At 42.9% G+C, this 17,585-nt stretch overlaps 1 protein-coding gene across 8 annotated transcripts in view; it reads right to left on the bottom strand.

Annotated features, from left to right (window-relative positions):
* NAA16 (N-alpha-acetyltransferase 16, NatA auxiliary subunit) overlaps positions 1-14,647 on the bottom strand; it is a 65,524-nt gene extending 50,877 nt beyond the window's left edge. For all 8 annotated transcript variants that reach the window (XR_012001987.1, XR_012001990.1, XR_012001988.1 and 5 more), the window contains exons 1-6: positions 14,398-14,647; positions 8,864-8,948; positions 6,949-7,053; positions 5,407-5,564; positions 2,933-3,067; positions 661-814 (exon numbers count right to left, since the gene is read on the bottom strand). Coding sequence is in view for 4 of the 8 variants with exons in the window: in XM_072760635.1 (XP_072616736.1) it covers positions 661-814; positions 2,933-3,067; positions 5,407-5,564; positions 6,949-7,053; positions 8,864-8,948; positions 14,398-14,451 (691 nt within the window). In the remaining 4 variants the exon portion in view is untranslated. The remainder of the gene's footprint in view (positions 1-660; positions 815-2,932; positions 3,068-5,406; positions 5,565-6,948; positions 7,054-8,863; positions 8,949-14,397) is intronic.
* Positions 14,648-17,585: the final 2,938 nt, after the last annotated feature.

Raw genomic sequence — 17,585 nt, forward strand, 5'->3', positions numbered from 1 at the left:
AAAAAGTGCCTGGGCAGCCCCAGTGGTGCAGCGGTTTAGCGCCGCCTGCAGCCCAGGGCGTGATCCTGGAGACCTGGGATCAAGTCCCACATTGGGCTCCCTGCATGGAGCCCGCTTCTCCCTCTGCCTGTGTCTCTGTCTCTCTCTGTGTGTCTCTATGAATAAATAAAATCTTTAAAAAAAAAATAAAAATAAAAAAAAATTTTTAAAAAGTGCCTGACCTTTTGCTGATGAACATTTTTAACAGGTTATTTTATCAGGATCCTGCTTTCATGGTGACCCCAGTACCATCATTTACTATTCTCATTGTAATTTATTTATTTATTTCACAGATATATATGTGGGGGATATGAAGGCAGTAAATATACTAAGAATATGGAATCTGGAGTCAAAAATCCCTAGACTCAAATCCAGTACCACCCGGCTTACGTAGCTGTTTGCCTTTGGGCAAGTCACTTAACCAGTCTGTTCCTCAGCCCCTCAACTGTAAGATGGATATAACAACCATATATAGTATTGTTATGGGGATTAACTTAATAAATAATAAACAATAAAAATGGTTATTATATAACAAGTCTTATTTAAGTGTTAGGACAGAATAAAGTGTATAGTTTGTGTTCTTTAACTGAGGCCACTAAAAGAAAAAGCTAGTCAACCTACCTTTAATTTCTTCCACCAAAAGTTTATCACATATTTGTTTCTCATATGTTTCTATATGTTCCAAAGACTCCTGAAATAGATCTGCCTCTCTCATCACTTGATTCTGGTATAATATCAGTTCACTATATTCATAGTCTATTTTGTTGGGAGGAACCTGAAAAAAAAATGAACAAATTATTTTATTTATATAACTAGATAAGATACTTCTAGATCTTTTATTGCTTTCTCAGAAAAGTCATTCACACACACTAAATTTAAAAAAGCAACACTGGGCAGCCTGGGTGGCTCAGCGGTTTAGCGCTGCCTTCAGCCCAGGGCATGATCCTGGAGACCAGGAATTGAGTCCCATGTCGGGCTCTCTGCATGGAGCCTGCTTCTCCCTCTGCCTGTGTCTCTGCCTCTCTCTCTCTGTCTCTCTCTGGTCTCTCATGGATAAATAAAATCTTAAAAAAAAAAAAAAAAAGCAACCCAGAAGTAATTACAAATACAAAAGTGATTAATAATGAAGACTAACACAGTCTTTAAAATAAACAAAAAGGTGGCACTTCTGCCTACAGCAAGGTAAAGATTCAGATCAGCAAATCCTACACCTACAGGAAAGTATGAAAATGTTAAAATCCTAAAGAATCTACAAAAAATCTACTAAAATAAAAAAGTTAAGCAGGGTAACAGAATACACACTCAAAATAGAAAAATCAATTGTACTTCCATATACTAGAAACCAACAATTCAAAAAAAACTAAAATAATTTCATTCACAGTAACATCTAAAAGAAAAATATATTTAGGAATAAATTTAGGAAATAAGAACTATAAATTCAAGACTAAAAGCATGCTGAGAGATATTAAAGACCTATATAAATGGAGAGACATTTCAAATCATCTTCATTCATCAGAATACTCAAATATTATTCTGACTACAATTTTCTTCCAATTGATCTACAAATTAAATGAGTACAATCGCTATCAAACTGTCAGCAAGCTTTTTTGCAGAAATTGACAGAGCTAATCCTAAAATTCCAATGGAAATAAAAGAAACCCTGCATAACCAAAAGAATCTTGAGAAAGAACAAAGTAGAAGGACATGCATTTCAAATTTCAAACTATAAAGCAACAGCAATCAAGATAGTGTGTTACTGACATAGGGAAAAAGTGGAATTAATAAACCATTGCTTATTTATATAATGAAATACCAAACAGCAGTTAAAAATGAATAAACTGGGGCCCTTGGGTGGCTCAGTCAGTTAAGTAGCTGTCTTTGGCTCAGGTCATGATCTTGGGGTCCTCAGGATCAAGCCCTGTGTCAGGCTCCCTGCTCAGCAAGGAGTCTGCTTCTCCCTCTCCCTTTGTCCCTTCCCCTCCTCATGCTCTTTCTGTCTCTCTCAAATAAAGGTTTTTTTAAAAAAATGAACTATTCCTGTATGTATCAACACCCATATATCTCAAGAAGTGGAATGAAAAAAACTGCATATTGTTCATGTCAATTTTTAAATACACAAAATAATAGTTTGTAACTTTAATGGACTTGAACATAATGTAAATGTGACTAGGAACAATCTATATCCATTTCAGAGTAGTGGCTACCTCCAGGGACATGAGAGGCCTTTACAGCTATTTCTGTAATATTTCTTTAAAAAATAATAAAATCTGGAGAAATTGTGGCAAAATATTAACATCTAATCATCTCGATGCACAGTATTTTTTGTATTTTTATATTTTGCATATGTATTAAAATGTATTGTTTACATAAAACATAAAGCAACATGTGGGAGAGAAATAATCCCCATAATCACAAAACTACTTTCATTTTATGTGCTTTCTTTTCTTTAATCATTTGAATATCAAACTAATAAGGTATAAAAATTTTCATATTATTTTGTGTCAAGAATTTGGTTTTATTTTTTTCTAATTATTTCAAAAACCTTTCGAGTTTTTCCATAGGTTCCAAAGACTTTATTTTTTTAAAGGCTTTATTTATTTATTTGAGACAGAGAGAGAGAGAGAGAGAGAGAGAGAGAGTGAACAGTGAGGGCGAGTAAGAGAATCTGAAGCTGACTCCACACTGAGCACAGAGCCCGATGTGGAGCTCTATCTCACAACCTTGAGATCATGACTTGAGCTGAAATCAAGAGCTGGACCCTTAACTGACTGAGCCACCCAGGTGCTCCCATAGGTCTTAAAGATTTTAATGCACAATTGGGAATCAGGGCAACACAGAAGTCAACTATTTTAGTTCATGCAGGTAGGAGAAATGGTTAGAATGAAGTTCTTACTTGTTGAGTTTGTCTAAATTCTTCCAACAGTTTTAGTGCCATATCATAATCTTTCAGCAAATGGTATGCAATAGCATACCCAATCCAGGAAGCACGCTGTGTTGGTCGCAGCTGAAGAAGCTGATACCTTGTCTCCTAAAAATTAAAAAAATAATAAAATTAAATTAAATGAAAAATCGTCTTTTTCTCTTTTGACTTTAACTTTTTTTTTATATAAATATAAAATATTTATATTTCACCACAGAGCTTTAGGAAAACAATTTAATGCCTTTAATTCCTTGCTAATGAATTCAATGAACACACATCAGTTCCTGAATAAAATAGAAATACTTTTGATGTTAAATCACTTAAGTTCTAAAATACTCTGTAATGCTCCCTGTGTAAAGCTGTCACTGAAAGGCTGACCTTGGGGCCCATGTTCATCTGCTGCCCTATAAAATTACCTTTATAATAATGAGAATTTCTTTTGGTAATTAAACATCTTAGAAGAGACTAAGATACCTTTCTTTCCAACTAAATTCTGCTGTTTATAAAATAACTACATGAAATTATAATGGGGGCACCTGGGTGGCTCAGTCAGTTATGTGTTTGCCTTTGATTTGGTCATGATCTCAGGGTCCTGCGATCTAGCTCCACATCAGGCTCCTTTAGTAGGTAGTCTGCTTCTCCCTCTATCTCTTCCCCCTACTCATGCTCGATCTCTCTCTCAAATAAATAAATAAAATAAAATAAAAAGAAAAAAAAAAGGAAGGACGGAAGGAAGGGAGGGAGGGAGGGATTATAATGTATTTATTACATTGTTACAACGGGCCTCAGAAAGAGGGTAGACACAGCCAGGGCAAACACTCAAACATCAGACTGGACTTTTCTAACAGAACACCACTGCTGCCACTCTAAGACAGCTTCATGTCTATGACAAGAGGCAGAAAACACCAGAAATTCCAGCATGGCTGCCCCAGAAGAATCTAGGTATCTCCACCAGCAGAAAATGCAACCTCCCTACACAGCCTCCACCTCTTAATAGCTTGTATTCACTTCCAGGTTTTAGAAAAGTATAACTGTTTGAAGGAACAGGATCTCACCAAGAATACTAGCTGTAATAAAGTTCTACAAATGCAGTGTTTCATTTCTCTGGTTGGAATAGGTGCCAACTGTCCTTCCACACTAGATGTCCCAAGGAGTAACACGATCAGATCTTTTTAAGAAAAAGATATCTTTGAGAGAAGTTTAGACAGTACCACTCTTCTACTTTTGTGTGCCTGGTTCCTTTCAGGCATATGACATTAAGCTGTATCACTCCCATCTCTCTTTCACACCACAGCCTGTCACTTCCCTCCTTCATTAAAGTCTAGGTCAGTTTTTTTCTCTCTGCCAAATCCTGCCACTATCCTGTTGCAAGTGAAACACTGTGGGGTACCCATCCAACAACCTATTATTTTAGAATCAATAATTCCTCATCTTTAATGATCTCCTTCACCCTGCTTCAGGGACCCACTCCCACAACCACACCCTAGACCTTTCCACCACCCAGAAATCATAAATTCAGGTACGTCACTCTGGCCAACGCTCTTACTCAGTGACATTCATGCCCTTGTTCTGGGGTGCCACCAGTACTGCTGGTTCCTTAGGTCCTTTGCATCTAACCACCAGCTCTTGTATCTTCATTTATTTTCCTACCCCTTTTAGCAAGCACCGTTTTGCCAGTATTCTCAATTTCCTTGCCTCATTTATACAGATAACTGGTTTTAACTCCCACCACACCTAGGCTAAAAGAAAAACTACACAATCTGGAAAAATGATACAATTATTAAGCTCAGCAGCACAGTTAAAACCTCTGCAAAAATCTAGGCACCAGATATAAGGATTTAAGTGGCAGTAGAAGACAAAAAGTACATGAAAGCACTTAAAGAGTTAAACTCTTTATCAGTTCAGAGTTGTGGGCTTTTTCACATAAGAAAGGGAGAGAATTCTGTTGTCTGATATATTGAAGTTAGAGTATTTAGTGGATGGAGTAAACACATGGAGATACCCAGCAGAGTTGAAGATGCCAATGTAAGAGGTTGGTACTGCAGAAAGACTGCTTTACAGCAATCCTTCCCACATTATTTTATATTTACCAACCCATAACAGAGGAAGCTAATTAATCCCTACATTTAGATTTCAATTATAAAAGCTCTATTTACTAAATCTGTACATGTCAAACCCACAAAGAATCTAGTACCACACTTACACATAGGAGATAATCTAGTTTTTAAAAAAGCATTAAATTAATACACAGCCATTTTTTATGATCAACGATGCATTTCTACAGCTATTATTGGGGAACAAGGTCTCAGGTGACTTCCCCCTTCTACTACAGACTATAATAAACAAATCAAATCTGCATCATCTCAGCCTATGCTCACTTTATTCTGAACACATGCGTTTCTAAATTATGCCTATTGTAAAAAACATGTAAAAACTGAAGTACTTACTCGATAACCTTCAAGGTCTCTCATTTGGATCTGCAACAGAGAGAGATCCCTCAAAATTTGCAGATTATCTTTATCTAACTTGAGAGCATTTCGATAACACTTAATAGCTTCATCATACTTCTTATCAGAACGCTGTAAGAGTCCATATACATGCCAACCTACTAAGTTAAGGAAATAGAGATATTCAAAGATGCTAGAATATACTATGCTATATACCTAATATAAAGCTTACCTTAATGATGTGGTATGTTGTCTGGGATTTATTTCAGAATAACCTGGGGTCAGAGAAAGGAAGATATGGGGGAGGAGGGGGGGCAGCAGCATAAAAGATGAAACCAGATTAGCCCTGACTGGCAGCTGTTAAATTATTGAAGTTGGGTGAGGGGCACCTGGGAGGTACATCATTCTACGCTCTCCAATTACACATGTTTGGATTTTTCCATTATGTTTACATAACCTTAGAAAATTCTTGATAAAAATCCTTCACATTCCCTGCCCTTTCCTCCCTCACTTTCCCACCCCAGCACCTCAACATTCACTTATTCTTCATTACTATATACAAAAATTGCAATTATCTCTTCAAATTAGTTCCTATTCAGTCAACTCCAAAACAACATATAATCATCAGTTAATTCACTGGTGATTCCAGAAACCACAAAAATGAAGTGTTTATTTACTGTAAATTAAAGTCTCAGCATATCTTGGAGCCAAAAAAAACTATCATACTTACATGCCCTCTCTCTTCACTCTGGGGTAAGCACTGAGATAAAGAAATAAGTATTTAGTATTTCAGGAGAATCCTAAGCTGAATAAGTGAAAACACTACCTAGACTATTGATGTTCAATACTGGCCAAGAGCTAGAGGAATGAAATATAAAAAATTACAATATAAGGGCAACATGGGAAAAGACTGCAAATAAGCAAATAAGCATAGGCAAAATGAAAAGGAAATCAATTCCAATGATCCATCCTTAAAAAAGTATTTTTGTTTTCTCAGAGATACTAGCCAATGAAAAATACAGTACGTATCTAGCGAAGTTATAGCTATGTCCCTGTGCGATAAAAATCCAACTGAAGAACCAGTATCATACTTAATACTAAATAAAATCTGCTTTAAAACACGTTTTTTTCTGAATTTTTCTTCCAAAGTGTCTAAAACAATGTTTAAGGAACACAAATTTTACTATACAAGTATGTCATTTGGAATGACAAGAAAGTATCACTCAGTAAATGGGTATGTAAGAAAAAAATGGTTTTCAAGTCACAGATCAGTTACTTTTCTCACACCTAAGCACAACTGATACAAATACATAACGTACAAGGATTCTCTTTCAACTACCACAAACAAGGAACGAAAGAAATTATTACAAAATGCTGATTAGTATTGAAGTTGAGTAACGGTACAGAGTTCATTAAATTCTCTCTTCTATACAAAATTTTCCATAGTAAAAGTCTGGTTTTTTTTTTTTTTTCCTGATTTAGAAAACTCTACTAAGTGGAAAATAAATGAAATAATAAATTTCAATTACTGCAAAAGGATACAGACATGGCTCTTGACATCATTACGAAGTCCTTTACGAACAAATTCATAGGCTTCTTCTTTTTTTCCTAAACAGTTCAATGTCAATCCTTTCATAGCCAAAGTCTCTGAAAAATATTTTTTAACCTCTATTTACACACAAATAATTCAAATTATTATCTTAGCACTGTTTTTTTAAGCTCTTAGTACTATTTTAATATGATAGCTGCCAATGCTTATACATCTTTTTAATCACATAGAACTTCTCTTGAAATACAGAAAGTAAAACTACAGGTAAGATGTATTAAAGCCTGAGTCCTTTTCTGAAATCACTGAAGCTGGGACTGAGTTTCTCAAATGCTTTCTGCCCTTTAGAAGACTATACAAAGGAGCTGAGATTATTCTGCTGAAAAAAAGTAATACGGTAGATACCCAAGTCCTGTTGTGTTAAATCTACTGCAGTAGTTCCAGAACTTTCATTCAAAATCATTTCTAATCATCATCGATTTATACCCCACAAAAACCATCTACCTTAGCAAAGAGATGCACACAATGTAAAAATCAGCTTATTCTATACTTCAACACACTTCATTTTTGGCAATAAATTTATTCCAACTAATTGTGGTTAGGCTAATTAACATCAGTTTGCATTCAAGAGGGTAACACTGGGGACAGACACCTGGGTGGCTTAGTAATTGAATGTCTGCTTTTGGCTCAGGGTGTGATCCCAGTCCGGGGATCAAGTCCCACATCAGGCTCCCTGCAAGAAGCCTGCTTCTCCCTCTGTCTATGTCTCTGCTTCTCTCTGTGTCATAAACAAACAAACAAACAAACAAATAAATAAATCTTTAAAAAAAGAGAGAGAGAGAATGTAACACTGGACTATGGGAGTGGTAACCCAAGGATACATTTAAGGCAGCTAATGAAAGATGGCTTAGAATGAAAGATGAAATATGAAATAATGAAATCATTCTCTGAATAAATCCACAAGAAGGGAATTAGACAAGAACAATGGTTTTCAAATGATCTCTATGGATGCTGGTTGTCAGAACATGGTTATTAGTCCAGGCCTCTAAACATCTTTATGTGTTTTCACACAATGAACTTCTCTACAAGCTGCCATGTAGATAAGGTTTCTGTAGAGAAAAAACTTGAAAAAAGCTTTACATTTCTCAAGTTCTATGAACTGAAGATTTCTTTCCATTTCCTTCAAAGGATATATTAAATGTTAGTCGAAAGCTGAGCAGGGTCAGCCCACTTTCCCAATAAGATGGTCCGTCTCAAGAATTACCCATGTCCAATATTCAGAGACCCCAATTAGCGGTGCTCTGCTGTAGGACCATAAGTAACATATCTAACCTCGTTTGTCCTTCAAACAAGCACCAGTCACCAATGAAAAAGGATGAGACAAGCAAATATAGACCTACTAACAGCAGTAGTGCTAGAAAAACAGTTCAATATAAACAATCTAATAGTAAGTCAATAGAATCTAATTTATTTATACTTAAAGGTCAGCAGATATATAAAAACGACATCTACAGGAGAATAAAATACACATAACTATATCTTCATATTACTTCTGTACTGCAGATATTGCCCTAGTTTATACATAAGAAATCCAAGTATAAACTTAAGTTCTATTCAAAGTAATAGATGAAATGAGGTCTCTAAAAATACTGTTATATACTCCAATTATTCCCCAACAGATCAACCAACCACTTCTTTTTGAAAGACTGTGTATCCACGTAAGCACAGTAAAAGGAAAGTAACCTATATCAAAACTGATATAATGCATGACTCAAAATGCTTATATATTCTAGTAGACAGCTACAAGGCCATAGAATCCAGGAAGTATTCTTCTTTCACTGTTAGAAATCTTATCTGTCTGATTTTGGAATTAGATTTCCCCAAAGCAGTCTCTCACACATGAGACAATACCTCCATGTTCCGCAAATTTTGGATTCGAAAGAATCATCTTGCAAAACTTGAGGCCATTTTTGTATTGCTTCTGTTCATAACATTTCTGTAAAGAAATATGAACAAAAATTATTTAATAAAATGAATATACAGGGAGCAATTTTTCTTTGCATTACATAAATTCCAAATTCTGATTATATATAATTCTAAAACCATCCAAAATTAGATCTAAAACATGTGATGGGAAGGTGTTATATCAATTCATATCACTTATAAGATTAAGTTTATTTTCGTTACCTACTTCTTGCCAATTTGTTCTAGTATGAGTATTTTTTCACTTTTATAGAAGGGGAAAAAAACCCAATTAATAAATAGGGAACTTAACTGCCAACTGATACTGCCACAACTTTCCAAATTCAAAATCCAAAAGCAAAAAATATGTGATAACAACACAGCAATATATGAGAAACTTTATAACATCTTTGCTACTCAAGAAAGGAACCAAGGGGATCCCTGGGTGGCTCAGCGGTTTGGGGCCTGCCTTTGGCCCAGGGCACGATCCTGGAGTCCCGCGATCAAGTCCCGTGTCGGGCTCCCGGCATGGAGCCTGCTTCTCCCTCTGCCTGTGTCTCTGCCTCTCTCTCTCTCTCTCTCTCTCTCTCTCTCATAAATAAATAAATGAAAGAAAGAAAGAAAGAAAGAAAGAAAGAAAGAAAGAAACCAAGGCGCACACATACATACACAACACAAATGAGTAACTACTTATATGTGCAGACAAAGCTTGTGGTATCTCATAGATATTCTCCCTATGGATGTAGATTAAAATTTATTTATAAATGGCTAAGCCTCCTTGCAAACTCTGGTCTGATGCCAAAGACCATGATCTATCTTTAGGCTGATACAAGTGTGAACAACACCTTTCTTCGTAAACACCACCAGTCAGACTAAGGAATTAACACCTGTCCACCGCAGCCACTGATCACAAGAATATCTCCTCATCTTCCATTTACCTTCTACTTATGTTGCCATGGGTTTTCTTCCTAGTACTCAACATGCTAAGTTTGTGCCCACCTCAGGGCCTCTGCACATGTGCTCCATCTACTTGGAATGTTCTTCCCCAGATCTCTCTTACCAGTGGAGCTTCATGGGTCACCTGCCTGACCCTCTATCTAATACTGCCAGCCTCCCACTACTTCCCACACATATTCTCTAGCATATTACTCCATTTTCTACACAGCATTATCACTCCCTGACTTTCTTAATTTGAATGCTTATTTTAGTGTCTATCTTCCTTACCATACTATATGAGCTCCGTGAGAACAGACTATTTTACATGCTGCTACATCCTCAGGGTCAACACAAATTAGAACTGCTCAAAAAACAGTCTACTAGGTTCAAAGCAAAACAGTACCAGCAAAGAAGGAGGAAGTGGTTAATCTTTGCAGCAGAGATGATATGTGGAGGAGAGAATTAGAAGAGTGTTCATAAAAAAAACTATTTAGGGGCACCTGGGTAGCTCAGTGGTGGAACATCTGGCTTTGGCTCAGAGCATGATCCCAGGGTCCTGGGATCAAGTCCCACATCAGGCTCCCTGCAGGGAGTCCGCTTCTCCCTCTGCCTGTGTCTCTCTCTTTCTTTATGTCTCTCATGAATAAATAAAATCTTTTTTAAAAAAGAAAAAGCTGTTTAATTTGAGGCTTCTTGATTGCATCTGGGGAAGGGAACCTAGTAGCTGGGACACAAGGATGGGAGAGAAATCTGAATTTTGAACCATCCAAATATATCACCTATCCCAAAAATATTTAAAATAAAAATAAAAAAAATCTAAGTTTGACAAAAGGAGTTCATCTGACAAATGACAAGAAAAATACAAGCAAAAAGTACTGCTGGCAAATAGTAAAAGAAGAGAAATATTATGGGTTTTTTTCTGACTTACCAAGTGATCTGGAAATACTAACACTCATACTACCAATAACAGTGATAATACTAGTTAATGCTTATTGTAAGCATTTATTAGTGTCAGGCACCATTCACTTAATCCTTATTTAAATCCCAGGAAAGCCTATGAAATACAGGTTATCTCCATTTCAGATGGAGACAATGAGGCACAGTTACTGAGTTTACAGAGCTAGTAAGTGTCAGAGCCATAATTCAACCCAGGTACTCTGTCCCTAGCATCCAAGAACACAAATGAAAGAAAAGCATTAAGTTCAGTAAGGGATACATACTTAATACGAAGGACAGATTCTAGTTTCAACTTTGCTACTAACCATTAGAATCCTAGACACTTAGACATTTACCTTTCCTGAGCTTGACTGTTTCATCTGCTCTTTTGCAAATTTAGTAGCTAGTTTATTACATGCTTTCTTTTAAGCATGGAATAGCTCCACAATTCAACAAAACCTAATGCTAATGGCCAGTTTGGGGAACAAGACAGGCATGTACAAGCTGTGCAGAACATGTAATAAACTAGCTACTCAATTTGTATGGATGTGTTTAAGTACATTCATAATTAATTTTTTAAAATTTGTTTGGGGGGACGGCCAGGTTGCTCAGTTGGTTAAGTGCCTGCCTTCAGCTCAGGTCAGGATCTCAGGGTCCTGGGAAGGAGCCAGGAGAGTCAGGCTCCCTGCTCAGCAGGGAGTCTCCTTCTCCCTCTCCCTCTGCCCCTTCCCTTCCCCTGCACACCCATAAGCAAGCTCGCTCTCTCTCAAGTAAAATAAAATAAAACCTAAAAAAAAAAATTACTGTTGGTGGCTAAGCACTTTGAGCCACCAACCAAACTTGAAAAATAATTTTAATAAAGATACTGTCAGAAAGTTGCTGTAGCAAAACTCTACCCACATTTATTCCAATTGTGAAATGCTAATATCATTCACTTTCGCAGCACCCTCCTGAATTCATGTAACCTTGTAACAAATATTACATACCCAGAGAAGAACATGTTTAGCATTTTCCGATTTATTTAGGGATAAAGTTAACTCACCAGCACTGTAATTTTTTGTGACTAGAGTATAATAAATCATGTAATTGTTTTTTATGATTTGCTGATAAGACGATTTGAACTAGAAAATATCCATATAGAGTGAAAATGAGTGTTCTATCATCTTTTAGGTATAATGTCAAATGTACTTAAACCCAACCCACAATTTATGGATGAATCTGAAAGGGGCAAAAACTTCACCTCTTCAAATCCACTGTGTGAAAAAATAAGGGTATGGAAAAAACAAAACTAAAATAATGAAAAATACATACAAAGCCCAATGAAGCAATACGCGACAATGCTTTAATAAGAATTTGGTTTTTGGGGGGCAGCCCTGGTGGCCTAGTGGTTTGGCGTTGTCTTCAGCCCCGGGTATGATCCTGGTGACCCAGGATCGATTCCCATGTCGGGCTCCCTGCATGGAGCCTGCTTCTCCCTCTGCCTGTGTCTCTGCCTCTCTGTGTGTGTCTCTTATGAATAAATAAATAAAATCTAATAAGTAAACAAAGTCCATAAACAGACCCAGGATTGAGTCCCACATCGGGCTCCCTGCATGGAGCCTGCTTCTCCTTCTGTCTGTGTCTCTGCCTCTCTCTCGCTGTGTCTCTCACGAATAAATAAATGAAATCTTTAAAAAAAAAATTTGTTTTTTCCCTTGTCTCTCATTATTTGCTCAACACTAACATATAAAATTAAGACTTGAAATGTTATCCCAACTACTATGTATTTTTAACATTTGAAGAAGCGTGAAGCTTCTATTGGCTTGAAACGGAACAGCTGCTATGAATTCTTACCTACCGCTGATAAGACTTAAAACTATTTTTTTCTTTTTTCTTAACTTAAAACTATTCTAATCATAGTATATTATTTATAGTAAAGGTAAACATATAGTCGTATAACCAACATCAGCTCTAAATAATAAATCCACTCCTAAAATCTAAACGCTTATTTTCGGAAGAAATGACAGACTTGGAAAACTCCGTAGGCACTGTATCAATTTAAAAATTTACATTTTTTGCAAGGGGCATGCTGAGAAAAGCCAAGGCGTGCTGCGTGTGCTGCTGCCTCTCCTCCCTGGAAGGAAAAAAACCCGGGAAATAAGGTGAAAGCACCGTGGGGGGTGGGGGGGGAGGCGAGGACACTGGCACACGACCTACAGAAAACTCTCAGGAGCCGGGCAGCGGTCATCTCTCCCGGGTCATTTTTCAGGTTTCTGCTTGGAAACAAAGTCCGGGCTCCCTGCAGGGGTAAAATCAGCCAGCCCGCGCGCCAGTCTGCATAGTCAGGGCCCGACGAGCTCGGCGCCATCCAAGAGCTGTGCTCCGCTTCGTAACTCGGAAAAAGGCGAGTTCCAAGCCACTCTACTCGCTCCCTAAAGAGCTGGCAAGTGCGGTTAACACCCGAAACCTGCAACACTTTCTCCCCTACACGGGAGGCTTGGCCTCTGCGCGGGTCTAAGTGTCCCCCATCCGGGGTAGCGATCCGGGCCCCCACTCCGCCGTAGCATCGTCCCATCTTCGGCGGGTACCGGCAGGCGCTGTGCAGCGGGTGAAGAAGCAGCAGCACCAAGCAGTGAATGAACACGCGGCCGAGGAGGAAAAGAAACAGGAGGGAGGATGGGGGGGGGGGGTCGCTCCCCGCGGAGGCCTCCCCTCCCCTCCCCACGGGGCGCGGAGAGGGCGCGGGATGCAGAGGGGGCGCGGGGCGCAAAAGGGGCCCGGCGGGGGCGCGGAGGGAGCGCAGAGGGAGCGCTGGGCGCGGGCGGGGCGCGGGGCGCAGAAGGGGCGGGGGCGCGGAGGGCGCGCGGAGAGGGCGCGGGATGCAGAGGGGGCGCGGGGCGCAAAAGGGGCCCGGAGGGGGAGCGGAGGGGGCGCGGGGCGCAGAAGGGGCCCGGAGGGGGAGCAGAGGGGGCGCGGAGGGGGCGCGGGGCGCAGAAGGGGCCCGGAGGGGGCGCGGAGGGGGCGCGGGGCGCAGAAGGGGCCCGGAGGGGGCGCGGAGGGGGCGCGGGGCGCAGAAGGGGCCCGGAGGGGGAGCAGAGGGGGCGCGGAGGGGGCGCGGGGCGCAGAAGGGACCCGGAGGGGGAGCAGAGGGGGCGCGGAGGAGGCGCGGGGCGCAGAAGGGGCCCGGAGGAGGCGCGGGGCGCAGAAGGGGCCCGGAGGGGGAGCAGAGGGGGCGCGGAGGAGGCGCGGGGCGCAGAAGGGACGGGGGCGCGGAGGGGGAGCGGAGGGAGCGCAGAGAGGGCGAGGCCGCGGGGCGCGGAGGGGGCGCAGAGGGGGTGCGGAAGGGGCGCGGGGCGGGCCGGGCCGCGGCGGGGAGCCCGGGCGCGGGGCGCGGAGGGGGCGCGCGGGGGGGGCCGCGAGGCGCGGGGGGGGCCGCGGGGCGTGAAGCCCGGGCGCGGGGCGGGCAGCGGCGGGGAGCCGGGGCGCGCGGGGCGCGGGGGGGCGCGGAGCGGGGCGCGGGGCGGGCCGCGGCGCGGAGGGCGCGCGGAGGTAAACAAAGCCGGGATCCCGGGCGAGCGCAGCCCGCGCAGGCGCCGCCGCCCCGGGTGGGCCGCGCGGCCTGGGCCACTCACCAGGATGCGCTTGAAGAGGTTGCTCTCCTTGGGCGGCAGCTGCACGTTCGGCATCGCGGCCGCCGGGGAGGCCGGCTGCCCGGGCGCCGCGTTCCGTCCCGCGGGGGGGCGGGGGGCACCGGAGCGCGCCGCTGCGGGGAGGCGGGCGGCGGCGGGTCAGTTCATGGCCGGGAGTCGGGGCCCGGGCAGGCGGCGGTGGGGGGAGCGCGACCCCGCAGCGGACCGGCGAGCGGCGGCTCCCGCGCGCGGCAAGATGGCAGCCGGGCCGGCCCCTCGGGCGGGGGGGGGGGGGGCGGGGCCGCTGTGCGCCTGCGCGGGGCTCCGGGCGGCGGAGGCGGCGCGAGGTGCGGAGCGCGGGGTCGCCGGGGTCGCCTGGGTCGCCGGCACCTCGGGCTCCCCCCGCACCCACGTCCCCGCGAGTCCCCGATCGAACGGTGCTGAGTGCCCGCGGCTCGGGGACCTGCGCGGTGCTGGGCTCGCGGCGAACTTGTGCTTCTTCTCTCCCCGCCTCCCTGCGCTGAGACTTTGGAGAGAGAGAAGCCTCCTGTGTCTCCAAGCGCGGACCGAAGACGCTCGGTCACTGAGCCGGCCTGCAAAGGGACTAATGCGAAAGCCTCATTGAAATGTCCGAAAAGGGCAGCCCGGGTGGCTCAGCGGGTTAGCGCCGCCTGCAGCCCAGGGCGTGACCCTGGAGACCCGGGATCGAGTCCCACGTCGGGCTCCCTGCACGGAGCCTGCTTCTCCCTCTGCCTGTGTCTCTGCCTCCCTCCCTCTCTCTCTCTCTCTCTGTGCCTCTCATGAGTAAATATAATAAAATCTTTTTTAAAAAATCAGAAAAAAAGAGCCACCGCCAGCAGTTTGGAGCCCCTGACGTTGGCAGTGACGATTATGGTGGTGGGTGTGTGGGCCCCTGAGCCTCCAAGGCCACGTACCCTTCCCCTTCGTACAAGCCATGACCTAATAAGAGAATCCCAGGATCTCCCAACTCTGGGACTGTCCTACCTAAAGAGTGGCATAGTGATGCAGACGCGAGAGCCTAGAAAGATGCCCGATACGCATCAATGGCGATGCAGAGCCCTGCATGTGATGGAGCCTTAATATGAAGGACTATGTGAATATTAGGTGCATCAACTTATCCATATCCACGTTCAGGATCTTGATTTGTGCGTATTTGTGTGACTACAGAGTGGTTGATACGTAATTGCATGGAATGGGCTGTAATCCAAGCCGGATTGGGGTTTATTTGAGCTTCTTTCCAGCCTGAGCTTTTTTTTTTTTTTTTTTTTTATTCATGAGAGAGAGGAGTGGGGGCAGAGACATAGGCAGAGGGACAAGCAGGCTCCATGCAAGGACCCCGATATGGGACTGGATCCTGGATCCTGGATCCTGGGATCACAACCTGAGCCAAAGGCAGGTGCTCAACCGCTGAGCCACCCAGGCGTCCCCCTCCAGCCTGAGTTTCTTTGCAGATGGAAGAAGGTTATCACAGGAATCTTTTAAAGTACGGAAGTGGGGGGCACCCAGCTCACCAAGTCGGTGGATCCTGTGACTCTTGATGTCAGGGTTGTGAGTTCGAGCCCCAGGTTGGAGGTAATGATGACTTAAAAATATTTTAAATATATATTTTTTTAATTAGAAAAAAACATTTAATATAGGGGCACCTGGGCAGCTCAGGGGTTGAGCATCTGCCTTTGGCTCAGGTGGTGATCCCAGAGTCCCCCAAATCGGGTCCCCCAGCAGGCTCCCCACAGGGAGCCTACTTCTCCATCTGCCTATGTCTCTGCCTCTCTGTGTCTCTCATGAATAAATAAATAAAATCTTTAAAAAGAAAAAAAGTCCACAATAGCCAAACTGTGGAAGGAGCCTCGGTGTCCATCGAAAGATGAATGGATAAAAAAGATGTGGTTTATGTATACAATGGAATATTACTCAGCAATTAGAAACGACAAATACCCACCATTTGCTTCAACGTGGATGGAACTGGAGGGTATTATGCTGAGTGAAATAAGTCAATCGGAGAAGGACAAACAGTGTATGTTCTCATTCATTTGGGGAATATGAATAATAGTGAAAGGGAATATAAAGGAAGGGAAAAGAAATGTTGGGAAATATCAGGAAGGGAGACAGAACATAAAGACTCCTAAATCGGGGAAACGAACTAGGGGTGGTGGAAGGGGAGGAGGGCGGGTGCTGGAGGGGAATGGGTGACGGGCACTGAGGTGGACACTTGACGGGATGAGCACTGGGTGTTTTTCTGTATGTTGGTAAATTGAACACCAATAAAAATTAATTAAAAAAAAAAAAAGAAAAAAAATTAAATAGAGACAGGACTGTTATTAAAAGGGGGGAGGTTCAGAAGGGCCTCTGTGTTCTGGACAAAGCATAGGCTCCTCGAGCTACTAGAGAGGAATGGGCAAGGAGAGCTTTATGGGAATTTAGCTGAGCTATACCTGAACTGGTTAGTGATCTTCTTCTAGACAAGGGAGCAGGGTGCTGAGAGCACCCTCCTATCCAACCACACCCATAGTTCTTACCCACTGCTTGTTCACCAAGCCTTTCCTAACTCCTGAAAATTCTTTGGCTCCCAATTTATCTACATTCTCAGGAGCAAAGGATTAATTGTGGGAAGAGCTGAAGCTCCAATACTCCAGTCAGGCCATCCCCTGACTCTCACTGGACGTGGACTTTTCTGAAATGTGCCTCATTCAGCCAGCTCAAGCTACTCACCTCAAGGCCGATTTCAAAACGACAAATTGAAAAAAGAGAAGAGTGGAAAAAAGCATACTGCCAACTGTAAATATTTTGGAGGCAAGTAATGTTTATCTTTTATGAAAGTTTTCCATGGGCCTAGTACAGCCTGACTCATTACAAATCCATTAACTGTCCCCATTCTCTGTGGCAGCTGCCCAGATCTTCACCGTGGCTCTCCCCCACCCCTAAGTCAGGCAGCCCATCCTGGTCTTCATTTGCACTGTGCAGCTTCCTACCCACTGCCAACCCTTCTCACAGCCTCCCCAGCATTTCCCAGCAGTGCAAAGGAAACCTGCAATCCCAAACACTGGGTAGTTATAAATACTCATATTTAATATTTTCCTCATCTGCTTTGCCTGTCCCATGATGTGTAATGCCCCTACGCCTGGTTGTCTACATTAGGGGGGGAATGACGGGAGAGATGAAGACTTGAAAAG

The sequence above is a fragment of the Vulpes vulpes genome, chromosome 6 (genome assembly GCF_048418805.1).
Source record: "Vulpes vulpes isolate BD-2025 chromosome 6, VulVul3, whole genome shotgun sequence".
Classification (NCBI taxonomy): domain Eukaryota; kingdom Metazoa; phylum Chordata; class Mammalia; order Carnivora; family Canidae; genus Vulpes; species Vulpes vulpes.